General features: G+C 37.6%; 1 protein-coding gene across 2 annotated transcripts in view; it reads right to left on the bottom strand.

The window, feature by feature from the left end:
- The window catches only part of LOC143027596 (reelin-like), a 181,808-nt gene that overhangs the window by 12,752 nt on the left and 149,056 nt on the right, over nucleotides 1–20,000 (bottom strand). For both annotated transcript variants that reach the window (XM_076188935.1, XM_076188936.1), the window contains exons 54-60: nucleotides 17,884–18,079; nucleotides 16,128–16,446; nucleotides 14,093–14,201; nucleotides 12,938–13,052; nucleotides 6,568–6,726; nucleotides 5,689–5,927; nucleotides 4,788–4,951 (exon numbers count right to left, since the gene is read on the bottom strand). In XM_076188935.1, the coding sequence (XP_076045050.1) occupies nucleotides 4,788–4,951; nucleotides 5,689–5,927; nucleotides 6,568–6,726; nucleotides 12,938–13,052; nucleotides 14,093–14,201; nucleotides 16,128–16,446; nucleotides 17,884–18,079 (1,301 nt within the window). The remainder of the gene's footprint in view (nucleotides 1–4,787; nucleotides 4,952–5,688; nucleotides 5,928–6,567; nucleotides 6,727–12,937; nucleotides 13,053–14,092; nucleotides 14,202–16,127; nucleotides 16,447–17,883; nucleotides 18,080–20,000) is intronic.

The raw sequence follows: 20,000 nt of genomic DNA, 5'->3' as shown, positions 1-20,000 counted from the left end.
TGTGTCCAAACCATCCTAATACTCTTTCATCAACCCTATCTCCCAAATCCTTTTTCACCCCTGTTCTCCTCCTCACCTCCTCATTTCTCACTCTATCCAGCCTAGTAACCCCCACCATACTTCTCAGACACCTCATCTCAAACACATTCAAACTCCTTCTCTCTTCTTCTCTTATGTTCCACGTTTCTGCCTCATACAGTGCTGTTGGCACAATCACTCCTTCATACAGTCTCCTCTTCGCATCCATTCCCAAATGTCTATTCCTCATTACACTCTTTAATCCACCAAGGCATGTACTCGCTTCTCTCAATCTACATTCTACCTCCACCTTCACTCTACCTTTTCCTGCTACACTTGCACCCAAGTATCTAAAACTATCCACTTCCTCCAGTCGCTCTCCCTTAATGTTCACTTATATATATATATATATATATATATATATATATATATATATATATATATATATATATCAAGGACTACTATTACACAGGACGTGCGCACCCAGATCCCTGGGTCCGCTAGCGGAGGCCATTGCTTTCTTTGTAAACTAACATTTTATATTGGACAAATATATCAAAACTAGAAACCTAGCATTGTATATAGGACAAATATATCAACTATTGACTTATTCAATGCAGTATAAGTTAATATAAACTTTTATAGTGAAATAAGAAGCTATTTTTAAGGCACTGTTATGCTTTGAAATGCCAATTTTAGCAGGACTTAACAGGTATTATTGTATGAGGTTAGTGGACACCAGGGTTGGCGATTTTTTTTTTTTTTTTAATATAGAAAATATATATTTTTTATTTAAATCAGATTTATTTGATTTAAATAGATTTCTTTTATAGATTCTAAATATTGTGGGATTGTTATCTGATATGCGATCTGATTGCTAAAGGACAATTTTAGCATATCAGTATAAGGAGCAGTGTTATATAGACTTGCCACAAGTATACTAGGAACGGTATAAGCCTACATGTGCAGCCCACAACAAGTTTCAACAAGATTCTTGTTGAAACTTGTTCTAGGTAAGCAGCTTCTCACTGAGTCAGTTGCTGCTTTGGAATCAACCAGGAAGGATGTCTTCTGGACCTGGCCGAGTGGTTCCTTCAGGCAGAAAAAATGATCCTGTCTGGAATTATTTTGAAAAACTACCAACAACTTCTGGCAAAGGGTACCGAGCTAAATGCAAAGACTGCAGCCAGGAACTACAGGGCATTGTGTCTGATTAAAATCTCACAGAGATAAATGCCAAGGTCAGCCACAGCATACAGAAGAAGAAATTGATGACCCAGGTAAATAATTTTACTTATATTGTGTGCATTTCTCCCTTTTCATACGCAACTATATAAAATTGGTGAACAATGGAGAGCATGTGCAATAAAAATGTGAAGGCCTAAAGAGATGATACTTCAACATCATTACTTCTAAATTTGAGTAATGACTATATCACTATAATATACTGTATCCACTCAACTTTGGGGCCTAGATGATTGTTATTCATTTCATTCAACATTGTGTAATATATTTCATAGGTTCCATTGGAATTCAGCCCACATGGGATTCAGCCCAAAGGGATTTAGCCTAACCTAGCCCAACTAACCCATTATTTTTAGTGAATTTAAAAGTGGACTGAATTCCAAGCCCACCTATTTCATATCCTGTTAATTATTTCCAAACAATTTAGTGGCATCCTCAGTTTCTCAAGATGGTTCAGAGCCTGAGGCCAGGTTATATTCCTCCATCCAGAAAAGATATTGCTGATAAGTTCTTGGATCTTGTATACGAAAAGGAGTATAAAAAGTGTGCAGATGACCTGAATAATGAAACTGTATGTCTTTCAATTGATGGGTGGTCTAACATCCATAATGAACCCATGATATATGTCACTAACAACATCCACCGGTCAGATTTATTTAGTTGACACAATAGAAACATCAAGGAAACCTCACACTGCTGAATATCTTCTACAACTTGTACAAATTTCGATCAAGAAGGCTGAACAAGATTTTGGCTGTCACATTGGAAGTGTTGTGACAGACAATGCAGCAAATGTCACCAAGATGAGAAATCTCTTGGAGGAATCGAGTGAACCTGAGCATACCGTCCTCATATACGGCTTATAACATTCCTTGTATACTTGTGACAAGTCTATATAACACTGCTCCTTATATTGATATGCTAAAAATTTCCTTTAGCAATTAGATCGCATATCAGATAGCAATCCCACAATATCTAAAATCTATAAAATAATCTATTTAAATCAAATAAATCTGATTTAAAAAATATATATATTTTTTATATTTTTTAAAAAGATAAAAAAAAAATAAAATAAAAAAAAATCGTCAACCCTGGTGTTCACTAAACTCATACAATAATACCTGTTAAGTGCTGCTAAAATTGGCATTTCGAAGCATAACAGTGCCTTAAAAATAGTTTCTTATTTCACTATAAAAGTTTATATTAACTTATACTACATTGAATAAGTCAATAGTTGATATATTTGTCCTATATACAATATTACGTTTCTAGTTTTGATATATTTGTCCAATCTAAAAGGTTAGGTTACAAAGAAAGCAATGGCCTCCGCTAGCGGACCCAGGGATCTGGGTGCGCATGTCCTGTGTAATAGTAGTCCTTGGTACATGTATATGTATATGTATATGTATATGTATATGTATATTATATGTATATTATATGTATATGTATATGTATATGTATATATATGTACATGTATATATGTATATATATATATATACACATATATATATGTATACATATATATATATATATATATATATATATGCATATACAGTATATGTACATACATATATATATATATATATATATATATATATATGCATATACAGTATATATACATACATATATATATATATATATATATATATGTATATACAGTATATATACACATATGTATATATATATATATACATATATATATATATATATATATATATATATATATACATGTACATTATATATATATACATATATATATATATATATATATTATATATATATATATATATGTATATATATATCCATATGTGTATATATACTGTATATACATATATATATATATATATATATATATATATATATGTATGTATATATACTGTATATGCATATATATATATATATATATATGCATATATATATATATATATATATATATACATATATATATATATATATATATACATATATATATATGTATGTATATATACTGTATGTGTATATATATATATATATAAATATATATATATACATATATGTATGTATATATATATATATACATATATAAATATATGTATGTACATATATATACATATATATATATATATATATATGTATACATATATATATATAAATATATATGTACATATATATATATATATATGTATATATATATATATATATATTCATATATGTATATATATATATACAAATATGTATATATATATGTATATATATTCACATATATGTATATATATATACATATATATACATATTATATATATATATATATTCATATATATGTATAAATATATATATATATGTGTATATATATATATATATATATACATATATATATTCATATATATGTATACATATATGTATATGTACATATATATATATATATATATACATATGTACTGTCTATATATATATATATATATATATACATATATAATTTTTTAAGAGAAAATTTGATAACTTTATGGATAGGGATGAAAGGTGGTAGGAGACATGGAACTGCTTTGTGTAAGCCTTATGGTCTCTTGTATTCTCCTTCATTCTTAAGTTCTTACATTCTCAATATTTAATAGATAACAAAAATACAATCAATCAGAGAAGGTAGATAGTAATATAACTGTGTGAGGGAGTAGGCCTATGGGAAAGCATGATCATAACAATACTGGCAGAGGAAGATGAATTGGGTTGCGGCTACTTCCGTAGAAGCACAAAAGAGTGACATGTATCATTGCCCAGCAGACAATGAATAATTTCATATCAATAGAACCAGATAATGAAGATACTTTATGAAGAAGTGACAGGAGATCACGTCATATAATAAGAGTGGGGGAAGTAAGGAATAGGGGAGATATTAGGAAGAATCAGAAGAGGGTCACAAGGGGAGAGACAAGTAAAAGGTGCAGGCAGAAGACTGTACTCCAAATAAGAACATAAGAATGGAGGAGACTGCAAGAGACCATAAGGCCTACATTAGATAGTTCCATATCCCTTATACCACCTATCATCTCCATCAATAAAGATGCCTGACCTTCTCTTAAAACAATCAGTATTTTCAGCGCTCACTACAAAGTTACCGAGTCTAATTCCATTTGTTAATCATTCTACTGGTAAACTAGTTCTTGCCTATCTCATTCTTAAATATAAATTTGTAATTTCTAAATTCATGATGACGTTACTGGCAGTGTATGAAGCGCACACTATAAAAAAAAACGCCATGTGAGGGTGGAGCCTTTATTAGTGCATTTTGCTTGTTCGAACTTGAACAATCGAAACGTCGTACTTTCAAAGGCTCCGTCCTACATACATACATATACCAAAGGCTTTTCCCCCCTTACATGGGGGGTAGCCAAAAAAAAGGCATAGAAATAACTCCCACCCATTTCATTTCCCATATATTCCACTCCCCTCCACCCTCCTCCCTCCCTCCTATCTTGGCTCCGTCCTAACATGGTATTTCTTTTGATACACTTGTTGGCAAGTGCCAATTACATACAAACGTATACTACCATGGTAGCCTTTGTCACAGATGCAGATGCCCTTCTTGCAATCCCCGTGGCCATTGCAGTGTGAGGGGCAAGGGCGGCCCACGTAAACGTCCCTCAGGGCCCAGGGAGTCACCCTGGTGCCGGTCTCCCCAGCTATGGCCTGAATCCACCGGAACTGCGTTGTGCTGCACCGAGGAAGAAATACAGACAAGACAAACATATCATTTCAGATGTCTTTCGCTAGCAATAGATTCATATACCTATAAATCTATCAATCAATCAATCTAGATAGATAATTATCTGTCTATCTATGTCTATCTCTATCTATCTATCTGTCTTTCCTTTTACCAACAAGCTTCTTCCTCCTTACAAGGCTTATCTATCTATATACCAATAGGCTTCTTCTCCCTTACAAGGTCTATCTACCTATTAATTAATATACTTCATAAGGGAGGTAGCCAACCAAAGCATGTATCCACCCCAACCCATCTCATTCCCACCCGGCAATCATTTCCCTCTCATCTTAGCTTCTCATGGACAAAGGGTCATCCCTGTCCCCCCGTGTACTGCCCAGGTAAAAAACAATATAAGAAGACACGGCACATCCCCAGCAGGGCCAGCCGCTTCATTTACACGGTGACCTTTCCTCTTCGTCCCTTCATACGAAAATACAGGAGACGAGTAGAAAGCCCTTTGGAAAGCGTCAATCTATTTCCCATTCATTCATGAACAGAAAATGAGTAACGTGAGAGGGCCTCTCTGTCCATTAACAGACTCACACAATCCAGAACTAGTGACCTACCTCACCATTTGCCAATTTTGACAATTTGGGCTGTTGACATATGAACTAATAGTAATTTTCCATTCACAACTACTTTCCACTCACACTTATCTCTTGCCTTGAGGGAATAATGACCCTTACCTCGCCCACGTCTTCTCCGGGAGTGGGATAGTAACCCGGGTCCAATGGGCGAAGGTGTCTGGGGCGTAAAGGGAAGGCGCGTGGAAGGTGTACGGCAGGCAGTCCGGGTCCGGGGAAGACCCAGGAAGGCAGTTGTCGAGGACTAAATCCCAGCCGGACGTTCCGCCATCTCTGCTGTACTCAAGACGAACATCGGCAGCTTCCTCGCACGAAGACGCCTTACCGCAGCCCACGGAGATCTGCAACACAGAGAACTTCAGTAACACAAATGGAAGAAAATGAAATCTGAAAAGAAGTAGGTACAAATGAATCATCAGAAATGGCAACGAAGACAAAGGGAAACCCTTTTGTAAATAGAGAGCCACAGACAACAACAATAGAAAACACACAAAAAGAAAAAATCCATGAAATAAAAAAATGAGGACAGGATTAACGGCAATAGAAGTGACAGAAAATTAAGGGAATGTCTGGGTCTATGGAAGGGAAAGAGACAGGGAGATAAAGAGACCTGAATATGGATAGAGAAAGAGTCTGTGGAGATGCGTTGAAACACTTTATTGTTTTAATGTTTCAACGGAGAGGGGTGGGGGATGCCAATATAGTGAAGCGGCCTTGCTTTGAATGTAATGTGTCTTTATGCACTGCTTCTGACCCAGGGCATTGGGCGGGATAGAGGGATAGAGGGGCTAAGGTAAGGAGAGGAAAGGGTGGTGGAGAAGAGTGGAATGGATGGGAGTGGAAGCATGGCTTTTGATTTGGCTAACTCCCTTGTGAAGGGAGAAAATCCTTTGATATACAGATAAATTGTTTCGGCCAATGAAGGCATCTTCAGAAAGCTAACATAAAAGAGACCTTTACGATCTGTGAAAGGGTAATGACCTTGAACTGCAGCACGTGACCATCGTGGATGATGAGCTCCTGGGTGGTGATGGCACGATGGCCAGGGGAGTCATCGTCCCACAGCAAGGACGAGTTCGAACCGACCTCACAGAAATCTACACCAATCTTGCTGTGCGGAGCAAACAGCCATTCGGAAATCTGAAAGATCAAGTTCATTGTGAGAGAAATACACTTATCAAAAGAAACATCATGTTAGGAGGGACCCTTGATGAATATGATGTTTTACTTCTTACAGCTTTATCATGTACTTGTACAAGCAAAAAGTCATGCAAGAAGTTTGTAGTAAATTATGTGCCTCCTAAAACAGCTTCGTGGGAAGAGAAAGAACACAAAAGTATGTTAGAAGACACAAGGATAACACTAAATAAGATAATGGAAGATGGAGGAAGAATAGTTATAATGGGTGACTTTAATTGTAAAGAAATCTGCTGGGAGGAGATGACAGTAAAGGGTGGAGACGACCTATGGGGAAATGTAATACTTGATATGATTATAGAACATACAATGACAGAATGGATTAAAGGAAATACTAGGTATAGAAATGAGGAAGAACCATCGAGACTGGCCCTAATAATCACATCAGAGCCTGAAATAGTGAACAAGATTGAATATAAAACACCAATAAGTAAAAGTGACCACATATTGGTTGAACTGGAACTAAATGAGGAAAAATACATGAAAAAATGAACAATATAGAAAGGGAAGATTGATGTATGAAAAAACAAATTTTGATAAATTAAGAGAATTCTTTCAAAAAGCAGATTGGGAAAGAATACACAAGGAGGAAACAACAGAAGAGAAATGGAATATTTTGACAAAATTTATAAAGAAGGAGTGGAAAAGTATGTCCCAAGACAAAAGCAAGAAAAAGAATATATAAAGTGCTGGTGCAACAAAAGATGTTAGTTTTAGGAGTTAAAAGACAAAAGAGATAAAGCTTGGATAAGATAAAAAAAAAAACTGAAAAATGGAAAATATATACTAGTTATAGAAATGAATATGTACAAGTGTGCAGAGAAGAAAAGAGAAAATATAAAAAAGATGTTATAGAAAAATGTTTAGATCAGTCAAAACTATTTTACAGATATGTAAACAATAAACTGAAAAACAAACAAGAGTTAGAGAAACTATGGCAAGGAGGAGTTGAATACACAGAGGAAATAGAATTGGCAGCAATTATGAACAAGCATTTTAAATCAGTGTTTACAAAGGAGAACATGCAACCTAGAGATATAGAATGGGAGGAGAAAGTCCCCCATATGAAAAAGATAGAAGTATCAAGGAATGAAATAATGAAACACTTGAGTAATCTTAACGTCAGAAAATCGCATGGACCAGATGAAATAGCAAATTGGATCTTGAGAGAATGCAAGAATGAACTAACAGACATACCAGACATAGCCTAATAAACAGTTCATTGAAAGAGGGAAAAGTTCCAAAAGATTGGAAAAGAGCAAATATAGTACCAATATAAAAAGGGGGAAACAAAGAAGACGCTACCAACTATAGACCGGTCTCTCTAACAAGTACGATAGCAAAAATTTGTGAAAGAATGATCAAAAGTAGATGGGTAAGGCATTTGGAAAAAGCAAAGTACTAAATCCAAAGCAATTTGGATTCAGACAAGGACGATCATGCGTCACAAACTTAATGTAATACAAGAAAGAGATGGATGGGGTGATTATGCATTTCTAGACCTGAAAAAAAAACTTTTGATAAGGTGCCACATAAGAAGTTGCTAAAGAAATTAGAAACTGCGGGAGGAATACAGGACAAACTCCTGAAGTGGATGGAAGACTTTTTGCATGAAAGAAAAATGAGAGTAGTGATAAGAGACAAACACTCTAATTAGGATTAAGTGATAAGTGGTGTTCCACAAGAAACAATTCTGGCCCCAATAATGTTTGCTATATGTATGGATAAAGGAATTGAAAGTTATATGAGCTTCTTTGCAGATGATGCAAAATTGTTGAAAAAAGTGAACACTGAAGAAGATTGTGAGTCGCTACAGAGTCATCTCAATAAAGTATGGGAATAGAGTAGGAAGTGGGAGATGGAATTCAATATTAAGAAGTGTAGTATATTGGAATTTGGAAGAAGCAAAAAAAGAATAGTAGGATCATATAAATTGGGGGAAGAAGAAATAAAAAAGTAGAAAACGAGAAAGACCTAGGAGTCATTATTATGAATAATATGTCCCTTGAGAAACATATAAACAAGATTTTTGGAGAAACTTATAATTTAATAAGAACAATCAAAGTGGCATTTAATACCTGGATGAAGAAATGGTGAAGAAAATACTAGTCACTTTGATAAGACCAAGATTGGAATATGCAGCGACGACGTGGTCACCAAGTACAAAAAATATATAACAAAACTTAAAAGAATACAAAGAGCAATTACAAATTGGCACCAACACTCTCAAAACTATCATATGAAGAAAGACTAGCAAAACTTAAGTTAGAGACATTAGAGCAAAGAAGAGAGAGAGGAGATTTGATAACTATTCATAGAATCATAAAAGGCATAGAAACTATTGATAGAGAAGATCTAATAAAATGGGATAGTAGAAATACAAGAGGACACGGAAAGAAAATCAAGAAAGACAGCTATAGAAGAGATATGAAAAAGAACAGCTTTCCCTACAGTGTAATAGACATTTGGAACAAGTTAGATGAGAAAGTGGTGTGTGCAAAAACAATACATGAATTTAAAAACAGTCTAGATAAAATGATATATGAAAACGGGACACCACTCCCCTTCCCGTAAAATACAACTAGGTAAATACACACACACACACACACACACACACACACACACACACTTCAATGAACGGACGGCTTAGAAGACGTTCTGAAGAAAATTGAAGTTTCGTGGATCCCAACGCAAAGAGAAGTGCCTATTGTATTTACAGGGTGGGGGGAAATTGCTCGTGGGGTAGTGGGAAAGTAGGGAAAGAGGAGAAGGGGAGGGATTGCTGAGGGAAATGGAAGGAAATGAGGAAGGAGAGGACTTGGCCCAGGCAGACAGGCGAAAGGTAAACAAACGACCCCCCGACCAGCTGAGCGACGATGAAATGTCTAATAAAAATGTAAAGATTAGAAGTATAGATAAGAGCAATACAGTAGAAAGTGATGAGAATATTTTCCAGGGATTTAAAGAGGGTGGGGAGGGGGACCCGACAGACAAGACTAGAAGAGAAGGTCGATAAGATGATCGAGGACTTGGAGCGTAGGTTCAGTCATGTTAACAACATTATACGGAGAGTTGAAAAATTGGAAGAACTAGAGAAGGCGAACAAAAACTTAACTAAGGAAATTGAAGAATTAAAAAAAACAGTTAAAAGAAGTAAAAGATGAGAATAAAGTCTTAAAGGAGAATAATAAGGAGAACAAGGAGGGTTGGAAAAAAATTCAAGAAAATAGCAAAGTTGCATTCACTGACATAATCAGACAGCAAATGAATGAACAAACTGAAAACTCAGTTAATAAAGTGATGAGACAGAAGGAGAATATAGTAAGAGACTTAGCAGACAGAAAGAAATGTATAATTATATTAGGAATGGAAGAGAAACATAACCCAGATAGAACCACAAGAATCAAAGAGGAAAATGAAAAAGTAAGAAATTTACTAGAATTAGTTCAGGAAGATGAACCAGAAATAATGAAACAAATCGAAGAGAAATTCAGGCTCGGGAAATATAGTACAGACAAGACCAGACCAATTAAGATTAAATTCAGGTCACAAACTACGGCTGAGAATATCTTATCCAAAACAGGGAAACTAGCAACAAGTGAACAATATAAAAAGGTATGGATAAAAAGGGAAATGAATAAAGAGGAAAGAGAGGAAGAAAAACAGAAAAGACTTGAAGCTAAGGAAAAAAACGAGATAAGAACGGAGTCAGAAAAAGAGAGATTCTATTGGAGAGTAGTGAATATGAAACTAAAGAAAGTCGACATACAAGAGAAAAACAAAAGGGAAACAGAGAACACAATGGAAGTGACAGAAAACTAAGAGTGTCTTACACAAATATAGATGGATTAATAACAGGATTGAATGAGCTGAATGATTATTTGAAAGAAAAAGAACCAGACATAATGGGAATTGTAGAAACAAAATTAAAAGGTCCACTACCACCCAACAGTGTAGGACATGATGCATATAATTATTGGATTAAAAACAGAGTGAAAAAGGAAGGGGGTGGAGTTATGTTCCTGACTAAGAAGGATATAAACGTGAAGTGTGTCACATATGGAAAGAATACAGTAGAGATGATAATGATGGAAGTAGAAGACAGAGATAAGAAGAGCAGAAAGTTTGTGATAAATTATGTGCCCCCGAAAACAGCCTCATGGGAAGAGAGTGAACATAAAAGTATGTTAGAGGACACAAAGATAACATTAAACAAGATAATGGAAGAGGGAAGAAAAATAGTTATGATGGGCGACTTTAATTGCAAAGAAATCTGCTGGGAAGAAATGACAGTAAAGGGTGGAGACGGCTCATGGGGAAACGCTCTACTTGAGATGATTACTGACCATACAATGACACAATGGATACAGGAGAACACTAGGTATAGAAATGAAGAAGAGCCATCGAGACTAGACCTAGTAATTACATCCGAACCTAGAATAGTGGACAAAATTGAATATAAAACACCAATAAGTAAAAGTGACCACATATTGATTGAACTGGAACTTAATGAAGAAAAATATATGAAAAGAAATGAACAATATAGAAAAGGAAGAATGATGTATGAAAAAACAAACTTTGATAAAATAAGAGAATTCTTTCAAAAGGAAAACTGGGAAGAAATATACAAAGAAGAAACAGTAGAAAAGAAATAAAATATTTTGACAAAAATTTACAAAAAAGGAGTGGAAAAGTATGTCCCAAGACAAAAACAAGAAAAATAATATGTAAAATGTTGGTATAACAAAAGATGCAGTGAGGTTAAAGACAGAAGAGACAAAGCCTGGACCAGATGGAATGTAACCTTCAGAAACAATAACACTATTAAACAATACCTAATTAATAATTCTAGAAATTACCAAAAAGCCTGTGTGTACAAAATTCCTTGCAAAATATGTGATAAATTCTATATCGGCCAAACGGCAAAAGATCTTTCTGTCAGGATAAAACAACACAAGAAATGTGTCAAAGACGGGAATGAGTCAAGTGCCATTTCTAAACATTTAAGCACTTTTAATCACCCTATCAACTGGGAAAACGCTAGCTAGAGTGATTACTTTCAACAATAATTTTGTCAAAGGGAATTTGATTGAAAGTTGCCTGATTAAAATCACAAATGATAACAACTTTAACCTTAACTTAGGATTGTACAAAATTGATATTTATATTTGCAAAGAAAGGCTACATTGATGTTAAAATTCCTAAGTAATTTGTTCCCAAATTACTTAAGAATTTTAATATCAATGTAGCCTTCAGAAACAATAACACAATCAAACAATACCTAATTAATAATTCTAAAAATTGCCAAAAAGGCTGTGTGTACAAAATTCCTTGCAAAATATGTGATAAATTCTATATCGGCCAAATGGCAAAAGATCTTTCTGTCAGGATAAAACAACACAAGAAATGTGTCAAAGACGGGAATGAGTCAAGTGCCATTTTTAAACATTTAAGCACTTTTAATCACCCTATCAACTGGGAAAACGCTAGAGTGATTACTTTCAACAATAATTTTGTCGAAAGGAATTTAATTGAAAGTTGCCTGATTAAAATCACAAATGATAACAACTTTAACCTTAACTTAGGATTGTACAAAATTGATAATTATATTTGCAAAGAAATAGCCAATAATTACAAAATGTAAGAATGCTGGACGTGTGACCCACGCCCGGACAATTCGTCCACAACCTTTCCTAGTGAGTTCCTTATACTATTGTCCTACTATATTATGTTTGCTGTACCCTCTTTCTTTGTAATTTACACTGAAGAAGCGCTCTGATCCGTTTGTTTATTTTCTTAAGTGGTTAGCCTTGCATTTATAAAACACACGTTCCTAGTGTTCTTATTGCATATATGTATATGTATATATATATATATATGTGTGTGTGTATATGTGTATATATATATATATGTATGTATATATATGTGTATATATATCTGGTTTATACTCTGGGATAGAGAGTGCTGTAAAATATGGAGGAGGCATGTCTAGCTCCTTTCCTATTAATTCCGGAGCGAGGTAAGGGTGTGTCTTCGCCCCAAGGGTATTGGACAGAGTTGTCGATCAATGTTGTTGCGGAGCATCTGTTAGCAACACCTGTTCCTGAATGATTCAGTTATTGAAAATTAGACCGCAAAAAGAGGCTATTCTCACCGTGGGCTCTCCGTCCAGTTGATCGCTAAGGTAGGCGGCCCCAATCTCGTTCCCTCCGATGAAGACGTCGTCCAAGGCCCACGCAGGTGAAGAGGAACCTCCTGGTTGCCACCACCTGAACAAAGTCACAAGATTGTTAGCCTAAGTGCCAGGCGATGCAGCACAGGGCAAAGGCAGACCTCCTGTTCCTGAATTGAAGTAGTTTGAACTTCTCTCTTACTTGACATGCTGAGGTAGTACATCTGGAAGTATTTCAAGTGAGAGAGAAGTTCAAACTGTATTTCAGTTCAGCAACAGGAAGTTTGTCTTTGCTCTATGTTGCATCGCATGTGTCGCCTGCATCTCGGTTTACACTTAGGCATACGGTCGTAAATTATTTCACCTTTGTAGTATAACACTTCGTAAATAATGAAGTCACAATTGTATATCTTAACTCAGTGGTTCTTAACCTCGGGGTCCACCATGGTGCCCTAAAGGAGCCATGGCAAAAATCTAGGAGGGGGGGGGGGTTGCATGGGCTGCTCTTACAAATTACTCATTTCTATATAATATGAGGAATCTGAATGTAAAAAAAAAATCACTCGTTCATGATAGAAGAAATATTAGATAATTATGAATGTCAACTTTGTAACAAAGCAAAGGATTTCCTTCATCAACATCTTATTATAACCTTTTTCTTACATTTTTTGGTAGGGTAAGATTTAGGAGAAAAATGGAGGGGAACCACATGAATGTTGAGAATTCATGAAGGGAGAATGGAAGGAAAAAGGTTGAAAACCATTGGGCTATACGATGGTTTTATCATTTAAGAACTGAGACAATGCGTTGTTTTGAGAGAAGATGAGATAAATTTATGGATAGAGATGAAAGGTGGTTTGGAAAATGGAACTGCCTAGTGTTGGACTTATGGTCTCTTGCAGTCTCTCTTATGTTCTAAGGTAGCCAAGTCAAAGGCACGCATCTACTCCCACCCATTTCCATCCACCACACTTTACCCCCTCTCATCTTAGCTCCTCCTGGATGATGGGCCATCCATATATCCCGCCCACTGCCCTGGGTCAGAAGTAGTGCAGCAAGACACAGTACATCCACAGCATGGTCGCTTCACTTCATTGGTGACCCCTCCCCCCTTCTCCAAGAACGCCAAGAACTCACCTGAAAATGGTTGCAAGTGTGCGGGCGTGGAGAGGCATGACGATGTACTCTGAGTGTGGGCTGGAGTATAACCTGAAGTCCAGTTCCCGAAGTAGTTCCCAGTCAATGCCTGTAACCACATACATATACATACATATACCAAGGGTTTTCCCCCTTTACAATGGAGGTATCCAAAGTCAAAAGGTATAATTCCATTTCCACCCATTTCATCCCCACCCACTCCATTCCCATCACCACCCCTCCCTCCCTCCCTCCCTCCTTTCCTGGCTCCTCCTGCATGACGGGTCATCCCTACATCTTTCCCACTGCTCTGGGTCATAAGAAATGACCACATAACTTCGCAAAGTAATACAATCAGAACTGAGACCATAAAAACAATGTCCAGTACCTTTTGCATAGCACTTGTTTCATATAACCTAATATGAGGCGTCCAGAAACAGAGGGGCATCCCCGCCACTTTAACTGGGTTCGAGTTAAGCATGGATCGTGAAAGGCGTAAGTCCCCTTTCTCTCTCTCTCTCTCTCTCTCTCTCTCTCTCTCTATATATATATATATATATATATATATATATATATATATATATACATATATATATATATATATACATATATATATAAGTATATATATATATATATATATATATATATATATATATATATACCATAATAGAGTAGTAGCCTCTGTCTGTCTGTCTATTTGTTTGTTTATTTGCTCACGAACTCCTAGAGTTTTGGAGATAGACCCCCATAACCATATATATTCTGATACCCGGTCACTCCAGGTACTTGGATAACTATATTTCATTTAAAAAAAATTGGTTAGGGTTAAGGGTTAAAGTTAGGAGGGGTATGGTTAGGGTTAAGGGTTAAAGTTAGGAGGGGTATGGTTAGGTTAGGGATTATTCACGAACTCCTAGGTTTTTGCAGATAAACCCCTATAACCATATATATATTCTGAAACCTTATAACCCAAGGTCCCTGGAAGCCTATCTTTCATTTGTATCTACTATAATATAGTAGTAGCTTCTGTCTGTCTGTTCACGTACTCCCCCTAAAACCATATATATTCACCATAACCCAGGCTACTTGGATAGGTATATTTTATTTCCAAAGGGCGTCTCCCTCCTCAAATTGATTTTTTTCTTACTTTCTTAATTTTTTTTTGTTACATTTTCCATTGAGTTATATTGATACGTGTAACTTTTCTCTACAAATTCTAGCAAAATTAAAATGATCATCATTTGCCCGCAGCAACGCGCGGGTAATTTGGTTAGTATGTATATATATATATATATATATATATATATATATATATGAATATATATATATATATATATATACATATATGTATATATTTATATACGTATATATATATATATATATGTATATATATATATATATAATATATATAAATATATATATCTATATATATATATATATATATATGAACCCGAAACCAGTAAAAGTGGCGGGGATGCCCCTCTGTTTCTGGACGCCTCATATGATTCGGTTTAACTTCGCGAATTCCCCCTATTAGGAGGCTAGGATGGTACCCCTTACACAGGATTTTGTATCGTGAAATTTAATGAACCATGCCCTTGGTCTAATTTGCTGGCGGCAAGGTTCGAACGGCTGTCACTTCGACCTTTCGCCGCAAGTAGCTACGCTCTGAACCGCTCGACCAGCGAGCATCCTGCAACCACATAAGAGCGCAAATACAATCAGAACCCAGACCATAAAGATAATGTCAAGTATTTTTTTCATACCACTTGTTTCATACGACCTAATATCTTTAACAGACCAATTCTAATATGACTTTATACCTTTTACATACCACTGTTTCAAGTGACCTGATAATTTTAACAAACCTTTTCTAATATGAACTGATACCTTTTGCATAGCACTTGTCTCATATGACCTAATCCCTTTAACAAACCAATTCTAATACAACCTGATACGTTTTGCATACCACTTGATTCATATGACATAATCCCATTTACAAACCACTTTGGCGTGGACCCCACTTTCAACTTACCACCGTTGATCGAGTACTGAAGGAAAGCGTTGTCTGCCCTCCCCGAGGGTTGACCGCAGACTTCGGGGGATTTCGAACTCCCTCGTTCTTTGCGGTTCCTCGTAGCTCGATTCCCTCCGATCTGGGCCGTGAAAAGGACAAACCGAGCACTTCGGGTGTCCACGGGGCGCGTGACGAGGGTCCTCGTGTGGCGTCCCTGCAGCATTGCTGTGGGGGGTTCCTCCAAGCCACCGCACCCTCGGGACACAAGAGCGCCTTCGTGGTGGTCCCAGTGGTCTGCGAACTTCTCGCTCCCGCCGAAGGTGTCCTTGATATACGGCTGAAGCACAGAGAAAGATGTGACAGACGCGATTTGAAAGCGACAGTGAAGGAAGGTGAATGAAGAAAGACATTTGTCTGAAATATGTGGGGACAAACACACACACACACACACACACACACACACACACACACACACACACACACACACACACACAGAGAGAGAGAGAGAGAGAGAGAGAGAGAGAGAGAGAGAGAGAGAGAGAGAGAGAGAGAGAGAGAGAGAGAGAGAGAGAGAGAGACCCATTCATACTATAAACCCAACCTTTTCGTCTTATCAAGACATCTTCAGAGTTCATAGGCATAAGAAACAAGAATAGTCACACACACACACACGCACACACACACACACACACACACACACACACACACACACACACACACACATACACACACACACACACACACTAGACACTACGAGATACAAAGGCGAGACATCACGAGCATAGCTCCCCTTCCCGCAAAATACAAGATAAATACAACTAGGTAAATACACACACACACACACACACACACACACACACACACACACACACACACACACACACACACACACACACACACACACACACACACACACACACACACACACACACACACACACAGAGGGAGAGAGTGATAGGAGAGAGAGAGAGAGAGAGAGAGAGAGAGAGAGAGAGAGAGCCATTCATACTATAAACCTAACCTTTTCGTCTTATTAAGACATCTTCAGGGTTCATAGGCATAAAAAACAAGAATACACACACACACACAAACACACACACACACGCATACGCACACACACACACTCACACATACACACACACATGGGATGCGATAAATCACACTGAGGTTGTTGTGATTATCAGTGTGGTCTTTAAACATTTTTCCTATGTAGCGGCTGTCCCCTAGCATACATCGGTGAATCAGGTCGAGGGATTGAAAAAAGACTAAGCGAACATAAAAATGATTTAAGATCACACAGGACATCCAACTCACTTGTTCGCCACCTCGAACAGTGCAGCAACCTACCTGATTGGGACAAAGTCGAGATCTTACTTTAGGGACTACAGAAGAAAATGAGAAAGACGGTGGAAGCTGCCCATATAAATACCCAAATGAACAACAACGATAGAGAAGGATTTATATGCCTTTCCAAAGCAGCTAGTCTCCTAATAATCAACGCTCTGGAAAAGACCTGACACTCGAAGCTTGACGAGTTCCTCCCACTGCAAGTATAAAATTTGTGATCACGATGTAACGTAGCGAGTCCTCTGAAGGTCAAAGTGACCGAAACGCTAGGACATATTCTAAAAGCCCATCTTCATTTACCCTTCCCCACCTATCACTCTCTCATATATATATATATATATATATATATATATATATATATATATATATATATATATATATACATATATATAAATGAATACAGACAATGGGAGGCAGGGACACTCACCACGTTCGGCGTAAGGAGAATTTGGCAGTAGTCTCCGGCATACTGTGGATCGCAATGGCACTCTCCGTCCAGGCAGATCCCGCGGCCATAGCAGTTCTTGTAGCAGGATGCCCCGATGTAAACATCACGCAAAGACCATCGATGGGCGCCGCTCAGGTCAAGTGAAGGTTCTTGAATCCAGCGGAATCGTACATACCTGGAACACAGGGGACCCTCTTCGTATCTATTCCAGGTCTAAGGCATCCTTTTCAGTTCTGAATAGGTTTAATGTCGCAAACTTCCCCTATCAGGAGGCTAGGACGGTGTCCCTTAAAGAGGTCTTTGCAGCGTGGAATTTAATGAAACATGTCTTTGGTTCAACTCGCTGAGGACAGAGTACGAACCGCCGTCACCTCGACCTCCGCCGCCAGCGAGTATCCTATTCCAGTTCTAAGAAATACTAATGTCATAAGTACTTTTTTAATCGTGAGTGTAGTATTATTTTCACTATTTTTAATCACCGCTTATGGTATAATAAAATTTTTAAAAAATCCAAAGCAAATTATGTATAAAGATACAGGCCCGGCCTTCGCGAGCTGAACTCGGAGCCCTCTGCACTCGCGAAGGCTGGACCTGATTGTTTGAATTACGTTATTGTTATGAGCGATTTGTTTTATAATGTATGAATATACACATACACACATACGTATACCAAGGGTTTTTCCCCCTTAATAGGGAGGTAGCCAAAGTCAAAAGACCTAATTCTACTCCTACCCATGTCATCCCCACCCACTCCATTCCCATTCACCACCCCTCCCTCCCTCTTTTCTTGGCTCCTCCTGGATAACGGGTCATCCATGCATCTCGCCTATTGCCCTGGGTCAGAAGCAATGCAGCAAAACAACAAATCCACAGCAAAGTCGCTTTACGTAAGATACACGTAAGAGATATTAAATTAAGAAACAAATGCCAATACATACATACATACATATACCAAGGTTTTTTCCCCCTTACAAGGGAGGTAGCCAAAAAGGAAAAGGCATAAAATCATTCCCACCCATTCCATCCTCGAATACACTCCACACCACTCCACCCTCCCTCTTATCTTAGCACCTCCTGGATGACGGGTCATCCCTACACCTTGTCCACTGCCCTGGGTCAGAAGCAGTGTCGCAAGACACAGCACATCCACAGCAAGGCTACTTCATTAAATCGGCGACCCCCCCTCTCCGTCCCCCCATGCATAAAAGGAGAAGACGGGGAGAAATCCCTTCGGGCTGCGTCAAATTTTGCCCACACATACTACCTCACCCCCCATCCCCCCGCCCATTCCACCTCATGCATCACAACATCATCCATATACAACCATTCTCCATTCACCCCTGTCTTCTGTCCTCTCCCGTCCTTCCTCAACAGACATTCCCCTCTTCCCCAAAGTCCCCTTCACCCTATCCATCCACCTCATCCTAGGACGTCCCCTCATGTTCACTCCCTCCACATCTGCCTTCCATACCTCTTTTACTAGTCTTTCTTCACTCATTCTTTCCATGTGTCCAAACCATCCTAATACTCTTTCATCAACCCTATCTCCCAACTCCCTTTCCACCCCCGTTCTTCTCCTCACCTCCTCATTTCTCACGCTATCTAGCCTAGTAACCCCCATCATACTTCTCAGACACCTCATCTCAAACACATTCAAACTCCCCTCTCTCTTCCTCTCTTATGTTCCATGTTTCTGCCCCATACAGTGCTGTTGGCACAATCACTCCTTCATACATTCTCCTCTTAGCATCCATTCCCAAATGTCTATTCCTCATTACACTCTTCAATCCACCAAGGCATTTACTCGCTTCTCTCAATCTACATTCTACCTCCACCTTCACTCCACCTTTTCCTGCCACATTTGCACCCAAGTATCTAAAACTATCCACTTCCCCCAGTCGCTCTCCCTTAATACTCACTTCCAGTCTACTGCCACTTTCACCCCTTGTACATCTCATCACCTTACTTTTACCCACATTTATCTTTAGCTTTCTTCTATCACATACTCTCCCAAACTCTGTCACCAACTTCCTCAATCCCCCCTCCGATCCTACCCCAAGCGCAGTGTCGTCAGCAAACAACAGCTGGCTCACCTC

This window comes from Oratosquilla oratoria, chromosome 8 (genome assembly GCF_046742065.1).
Source record: "Oratosquilla oratoria isolate Oo_2021 chromosome 8, ASM4674206v1, whole genome shotgun sequence".
NCBI classification, from domain to species: Eukaryota; Metazoa; Arthropoda; class Malacostraca; order Stomatopoda; family Squillidae; genus Oratosquilla; species Oratosquilla oratoria.
The sequence above is the reverse complement of the archived record's forward strand: the minus strand, read 5'-3'. Positions and strand labels throughout refer to the sequence as shown.